This window comes from Pinus tabuliformis, chromosome 8, assembly GCF_031772625.1.
Source record: "Pinus tabuliformis cultivar Carrire ecotype Pingquan chromosome 8, CPIR1, whole genome shotgun sequence".
NCBI classification, from domain to species: Eukaryota; Viridiplantae; Streptophyta; class Pinopsida; order Pinales; family Pinaceae; genus Pinus; species Pinus tabuliformis.
In genome coordinates this window covers 211,183,570-211,191,933 of record NC_142294.1, presented here as the reverse complement: position 1 = coordinate 211,191,933, position 8,364 = coordinate 211,183,570, and the positions used below count along the sequence as shown (strand labels likewise).

The following is an 8,364-nucleotide window of genomic DNA, read 5'->3' as shown; positions in this document are numbered from 1 at the left end:
AATTAGATTTTCCTTCCTACATGCAAATGTATTCTGTTGTCAATGTGGAGAACTTACGTTTGTATGAACCTCCTTTGATTGCTGATCATGAAAGTGTTGTTCAACTGACATCCATAGAAGATTTCTCACCAGAATACTTAGATGAGCTGAAAGAAGATATAATCCTTGACAGAAGGACACGCACTTCAAGGAGGGGCAGTGTAGATTATGTTCGGGTTGGTTTCAAAGGTAGCAAACCGAACAAGGCAAAGTGGATGGAGGTGGACAGAGTGAGGGAGCTGTACCCTCACCTCTTTAATAGGTAGTTGAAGGCTTTTGGGGTCCAAAAGCTTCCCAATGGGGAGGCGTGATCAGGTGCTCATGTCCTAAGTGTCGTAAAATGCTCAAAATTCAAAGTGCTCAGAACTGGTTCAAAGTGGAACGACTGGAAAGTGCTCGTCCTCCTGATTCCGGCGCCATGAACGGTTCGAAAAACGGTCGCCGTATGAGGAAGTTATGGCAAAAAGAAGAATTTGTCAATAACATTGGAAATTGTAATTTTTCAAAAAAAATTAAAAAAGGAATATTCTACAAAATATTCCTTGGAATATTTTGCAGAATATTCCTTGAAATATTCCAGGGAATGTTCCCTTCGCTCAGCTAATAGAAATCTGCCACGTGGCAGGCCCGAAGGCCGCCACGTGGCCCCCAGATGACGTCAACAAGCTTCATGGGCGCATTTCAATTTTTTTTTGGGAGTTCAAAGTTTTGAACCCACAACCTATGGATAAACAATCCAACGCTTTACCGTTAGGCCACGGGGTCATGTGTTGTTAAAAGGGCGAAACAATTGTTAATTGAACGTTACAGTTATGTTGGGCGGAAACCAAAGGGGGCCAGCCCCCCATTTCATATGTCCGCGGGCCTAGAACCAAGGGCTTAAGCCCCAACCGCCAGCACTAACCACCAGCACGGAATCCCATGCTAACCGCCAGCATTTAATGTAACTACAGTTAGACTGGCGGAGTTTTTGGCGGAGCGCCAAATTTGGGCGGTCCCGCCATAATTGGCGGAGCTAACTAGACTCCAATTAAAGTTAGCTGGAGTGTTTCTAGGCATAACTGGAGGAAAACTTTAATTGGCCATAACTTTGGCTAGGAAAGACAGTTTTGAACGATTTTTTTTTTTTTGATTTTGGGTATTTTCGACCTTCTGAAGCCATTGGTGTAGGTCTTACAGCCATCTGAGGTCATTTGCAGAGGTTTTGGAGCCGTGAAAGTTCTAGGAGCCACTAGGGCCCAGTATTGTGAAGACTGTATAGGCTTGCAGGTATCCATTGGAGGTGATCCAATAGTCAATCCTGAAGGATTCAAGTGTTTTGAATCCATTTTTACCATCTATTCCACCCGTGGATGCTTATTCAGCTGTATATTCAATTTGAGCATTTAATGAAAATAAGGACAAGCCCATTTGAGGGGCTTTGGACCCAGCAGATGTAGCCCAAGAGGGGTGAACTGCTTTATCAACTTCTTTTGCATCTGTGGTTGATTTATTTTGTAGAACAAATTCATTTTAGTGCGTTAAACAGTAAAAGGAAATAAATCTGCTAGGCTTAAATGGGTCATGAACAGCTGAAAATTTCATTAGTTTTCTTTTTGCAAGACATGGAAATCTTTTAAACATGTAAATTTCTGAATTGAATACCTTACAAACAATTTACAAGTAGTTCAAATTCAGATCATTTAACTGGACTTAACTCAGTAAACTAAGTTAACTAATTACAACTCAAATATAACTCAATCTTATCTCCTTGAGTTAAGGGATAACTCAATCTTATCTCCTTAATTTAAGGGATAACTCTTGCATGACTTCAGAAAGACTTCTAACTTGAATTTCTCCAACTAATTAATTCAAAATGAATTAATTAATTATTTCCAAGTAGCTGTTAAGACTAAATTCGATTTTAATTCACAATTTAATTCAAGGACAAATTAAATTGGAATATTCTTGCTGCCACATTTCAACAAGACCCACAAGTTGCATATTTACTAAGTGTTTGACAAAATGTCTGTCATGGTTAGGCTTGGTTAGGTCAAAACCTTGATCAAGTTTTGTGTTAAAGGCTTTGCCTTGGAAAGTCCCATCAAGTTCTAGGCATTGGTTTGGAGACTAGCCCTGAAAAAGTGGCTTAAATCTCGTAGTTTCTAGCATAGAACTGACTGAGAGAGACTGCAATATCTCCCTTGCAGGCACTGTGGGAGTGACTATAGCTTTATAGTTGCATGCATGCCTTGTCATGGGAGCGACTCTGGGTCTAATTCATTGAAATGCTAGGTTAACTCAGGGGTTGGGCACCTGGAGTGGTGGGTTAGCTCCCGGGATCCTGAAGCACCTAAGGGAGGTTTGTAAGGTCTTGTTTAGTCGATTCCACTTCCTTAAGGTGACATAGGAGGTCGAATATGATCATAGTAGCATCTCTCATCATGTTTACTCCGGTTGTCATGGTTACTTTAGGTAGACCTGGGAGGGGGTGTTACAAAAATAACATTCCAATCAACATGAACGTTTAAAATATATAAAACACCATATCAAATATGTATCATAATAGGGCAATAAAGAAATATGATCATAGTAGCATCTCTCCTCATGTTTACCCCAATTGTCATGGTTACTTCGGGTAGACCTGGGAGGGGGTGTTACAAAAATAACATTTCAATTAACATGAATGTTCAAAATATATAAAAACCATACCAAACATGTATCACAATAGGGCAATAAAGAAATAGGTGTGCCCTTATTTTGCATTCTCATGTGCCAATAGACATCAATCTATAATAAACATCAAAACACTTATTTTATAATACATCTCACATTATTAAAATTAAAAAAATCATAAAAACCTAATTAAATTACAACTTTCTTTTAAATTATTATTATTATTATTGATTATAAAAAACTTAATATATAAATTAAACATATATACATTTGAAAAAACATGGAACAAGATTATTATTTATGAAGATTTACCCACTTTACCATAGAGATTCTTAATTTATAAATAGGCTTTGTTACAATACCATAGGCCAATAACATTGTTTATCAATACCACATTCCCAAAAAACCATAACTCACTTCATATGACACTTATTTATATGACATTTTTTTCAATTAATCAATTTAATTAAAAAGGGAAAAAAGGATAACTACTTTGGAGATAAATTTCAACTTTTCATCTATGCATGTTGCTAAAAATATTCTAAAATATTTCATTAGTTAAATTCCTATAATCCATCTATTATTTAAATTAAAATTATGTAAACCTTATTTCAAAATAAACACACTTATGAACATAATACTACATTAATATTAATTAAGAAATTTAAATTAAAATATGCAATATTAACACTATTAATCTTAACTACTCAAATGTTCAAAATGCCCTTTAACACTCTCATGGATTAAGATAAAGCATGTAAAACCATATTAAATAATACGCTGTGAGGTTTATTGTTAGGTTGTGATAAAAAATTAAATAATTATAATAGTTAATGGAATCTGCAAGGCAAAATAATATTTTACTATAAAAGGTTTGTTGTTTTCTTTTTTTCTTTGGAACTAGGTAAAACTTAGGTTGGAAGGAAGAACAATTTGTCCATTTACAGTTTCACCAAAATTGAGTGAAGCTGAGATACCCTTTAGGATAAATTAAATATAAATAGAGTTTCAATATAATGTATGTATTTAAGATAAATTAAATATAAATAGAGTTTCAATATAATGTATGTATTATAAATTATGGTAGATTTTTTTTAAAATTTTGACTAATTTTAAATTAATTTAAATTATTGAAAATTCAATTAAAATTTTGAATCTTTATGTTTATTTCAAAAATGATGAAGATAACGAAATAATTTATTTATATGATAAAAAAGAAGAGAGAAGCATTTGTTTCTAGGTCACCATATATATTACAAATCTAAGAAAGTTAATAATGCGATAAATATTTTTTAAAAAGTCATAAAAATTCACTAAATTGTAACTTTGTTTTAAATAATAATAGTAATTATCAATAAACAAATAATATATTGCATTGAATATATATATATATATATATATATATATATATATATGGAGAAAATATATTATATTTTGAACATTATGCATCTTGAAAATTTAAACTTTTGGATGAATAATTTCTCCATAAACCATAATAGTTATTTAGAATTTAAGTATGGGGGATTTACGCAGTGCATTATATTAGATATCATTTTTGGGATTCAACTGCGTTAAGTAAGTCATTCAAACGTATGACCATTTCCGTTGAATCCCAAAAATGATATCTAATATAATGCACTGCGTAAATCCCCCATACTTAAATTCAAAAAGAGTCAAGGGATCTCTACTTGAATGGTTCATGAGGCACAATACTTGCTAAGGTTTTGCAAATGGGGTAGCAAGCTAAGTGGGCTTGATTGTGGGGAAAACTCCACAGTTAAGCGCGCTTGAGCCAGAGGAGTTCTGGGATGGGTGACCTCCTGGGAAGTCCTGGTTACCGGGTGCAAGCCCCGGAAGTGATGATTGATGCTATGTGATTCGTTCTCCACATTTCACTAGTTTCAATCCCACTTCTTCACCCCTGTGAGCATCACCCGATGCAATGAGTGCTAAGTGAACTATTCAAAAATCATGAGAAATTAGTCAGTTACGACTACCTCTCATGGAAATGGTCATACGTTTGAATGACTTACTTAACGCAGTTGAATCCCAAAAATGATATCTAGTTATTTAGAAATTTAGAAAAAAACTAAAAATCTCAATAATAATAAAAAACAATCTAAAAACTAAAAAAATAAATATTATATTTAAAAAATAAATTTACATGTAAAATATATATATATATATATATAATATTTTAAAAATTAAATTGACATGTAAAAATGGCATAATTACTTTTAAAATAAATCTCAATTTTCTATTTTAATTAAAAAATATTTATAATAAGTTAAATTTTTAAGGAGTTGTCTTTAGAGCGATTTTTTGGAAGTTTTTATGGTCGTTTTTTCGGGTTTAATTTCTCTAAAATCTGGTAGGAATTTATTGAAATAACAAGCTTGATGAGTAATCCTGTGCAATCAAGTGCCCTAGGGGTTTCGAGGGTGTTGAATCTATAAATATAGTGAAAAAACTAGTTTAAATAATAAAGATCAAGATTTCACTTCAAAATTTTCCACCAGATTCCGACCAATACCAGAAAGTCCAAAAAGACCCATTAAAGACAACTCCAATTTTTACATTATTACAGATTATTAAATAAAAATAAAAATAAAGTAATTTAAAAAAATCATTAACAAAATAACACTAAATATAAAAATAGTGATATCTTAAGAAGTAAGTTACTTTAAGGAGTCGTCTACCGAGGCTGAACCAAAAGTGGTTGGAATTCGGGAAAAAAATTCAAAAAATCTTGTAGAGCCACTGTTCGAATTGTGTTTTTGATGGTGGAAATGGATTTAACGGCATCAAAAACATTTAAGACACCTAAAATTTTGAAGTTTAACAACTGTAAATTAGATTTACAAAAATCTTTACCGAATTTTCTTTAAATATAATTGAAATTTCCATAACTATCCTAGCAATTACTTCAGCGAGTTAGACTACGACGTTACGTTAATACCGAGTGGAAGTGGTTAATAGTAAGTTACTTTAATACGGAGTGGACGAGGTTAATTGTATACGGTGGGGAAGATGTATAATTTTCGTGGAAATAAAAAAGGAAATAATGTATAATAGAAAATAAAAATAATCATATGTATATATTATTCCTAATAAATTTATGTAAATAATGTTTTTGGGATTTTATTTATTTATTTATATTAAACTTATTACTGATCCACTAAACGCTGGGCTAATTTGAAAAAATATAAGCTAAAATATTAGCTCGCCGCCTCGAAAACAAGCTCTCCTCCTTCATCGGCGGTGAACAGAAGCCACAAATTTAGTTTAAAAAATATTACAAGTTTATCGAGCTGGATGCAATCACAGCCGTTAATCCTGAATGTAATCGGTCGGTCGTTATGGCGGTGGCTTGGCTTGGCGTACAATAAATAGAACGGCCAGGCAAATGTAACCTTGGTATTTCTCTTTGCGTCTCGTTGCGAGAATCACTGGTTCTCTCCGAAGAAAAGAAATCTCTCCATCATATTTCCACTTTTTTCTTTCGCTGTGCGCGACAGATTAAGGATACGGCTGCTTGCCCTATAAAATTTCGCTGTGCGCGACAGATTAAGGATACAGCTTGTTGCCCTGTAAAAGCCTGTACAATCAAATCTTGTATTTACCCTAGATTTAGGTTTATTGTTCAGTTTTCTGCTGAAAACCCAAATTGGTTCTGAAAACCAGAGTATTGGTTTTGTGTAGATTATGATGATGATGATGGGTCAGGGGGATAAGAGCCATAACAATCCAGGGCCTCCACCTCCTCCAACTTATAAGGTCTGGAACAATGGGGGGAATTTTATCATGGGTTCAAACCCTAGATCTCGGGATGATATACCTGCTCATTTGAATTTAAATCCCTCCTCCACTTCTTTCAAGGGTGTTATGCCACGAGGCGGAGTAACTTTTCTGGCTTCGAAACAGTCCAGGCCTAATTGGAAGGCCCGCAAGGCCGAGAAGCGCAAAGAACAGAGGCGTAATAATAGTAACAACAAAGGAAATGAGGCACAGGGGACGTTGCAAGGTCGACCTTACGAGCCGCCAAGATTACACGAACTACAGGCACAAAACCGCCTCAAGGCCCGGCGGTTTTACGCCAAGAAAAAGCAACACAGGGTCGCGCCCTATGCCCCTCGCAATACAACCTCTTTCATCATAAGGGCCAAGAAATCCGGCGGTATTGCGTCGCTGGTTTCACCTTGCCCGGTAACCCCAGCCATTCTTCCCACCCCGGTCATATCGCCAGCCCCCGCCAGCGAGGGTTTGATAGACATGGCTAAGGAGGAATGGGGCGTCAATGGCTACGGTTCCATGAAGGGGCTAATACGGCTCAGGGACAACGGTTTCGAGGTCGATGCAAGGGGCGATGAGGACTGCTCCAGCGAGAGTGACGTGGATGAGCACGTGGAGGAACACGTGGAGATGGAGCGAAGGCTGGACCATGATTTGAGTCGTTTCGAGATGATTTACCCCTACATGTCGCCAATGTCCGATGGTTCGAATCCACTGGAGACTAGGGTTATAGACCAGGAAAGCCAGCTGGCCCGCCTGGAAGAAGAGAATCTCACGTTGAAGGAACGGCTGTTTTTGATGGAGCAGGAAATGCAGGACCTGAGGCGGCGTTTACAGCATCTGGAGTGTGGTGCTGCTAACCCTAATAACAATACTAACAATAATAATTGTGTTAACAGCAACACTAACTGCAATGCAATGGATAATGGTGTCTCAGATGAAGATGCTGCCGAGGTTTGTTCTGAAAAGAGCGTTGGGGACGGGGACGGACAAGGAGACAGAGATGGAGCTGCCGAGGTTTGTTCAGAAAAGAGCGTCGGGGAGGGGGAGGCAGAAAAGAGCGTTGGGGACGGGGATGCAGAAAAGAGCGTTGGGGACGGGGAGGCAGAAAAGAGCGTTGGGGACGGGGATGCAGAAAAGAGCGTTGGGGACGGGGAGGCACAAGGAGACAGAGACGGCGATGGAGATGGAGATGCACCTGGTGCTGGTCATTAATTCGCCATTTTAATTTGAAAGCAATTGCAGGGGCTTTAGAACAGTGAAATCTTAATTGTAAAGAAGTTTAGCGCAGGGTATTCATTTAATGTAATTTTTTTGTTCCAAACCTCTGTATAATGTTTATAGAATTCCTGCAATGCTGACTTAATGTTCTTCGTGGGAGGAGCTCGAATTAGAGAGATCTCATTCAGAATTTTTTTCCTTAGGCAATTTAAAGACTTTTTTGGCTTCCAATGTACAGGATCCTTCAGACTCAATGGGTCTGCGAATCGCTGGCCAGCTTTCGAGGTGAGCCGTAGATTAATCTTGGCATAGTTTTAGTTTATAGCTCTAGTGTGGAATTAGAGATGTGCAGACCTTTAAAGCCACTCTGAATTCTGTAAATATATTTTAACATCATAATATTGATGTCTCCCAGCATTCTACTATTTATTAAAGCTTTTCTGTTTGGTTAAAATTTGCATCACCTCCATTTGGGGGTTTTGATTTTGTGTTATTTAAAAGTTGTTCATGGTTTCAAGTAGAAGAAAAATTGTATTTTTATTTTATTATTCTTGTGGGGCATTGCTTGCATAAACATGATCTGTCAGGCTGTTGTGCAGAACTGAAAAGTTATCCTGCTATATGAGTGCCATCGTCTTGTTATTCTGATGTTGCATG

The 8,364-nt window shown here is 36.4% G+C and overlaps 1 protein-coding gene across 1 annotated transcript; it reads left to right on the top strand.

The window, feature by feature from the left end:
• The first annotated feature begins 6,104 nt into the window (after window positions 1-6,104).
• LOC149234878 (uncharacterized) lies at window positions 6,105-8,137 on the top strand. Its single transcript, XM_089371986.1, has one exon. The coding sequence runs from the start codon at window positions 6,400-6,402 to the stop codon at window positions 7,699-7,701; it is 1,302 nt and encodes a 433-aa protein (XP_089228112.1). The 5' UTR covers window positions 6,105-6,399; the 3' UTR covers window positions 7,702-8,137.
• Window positions 8,138-8,364: the final 227 nt, after the last annotated feature.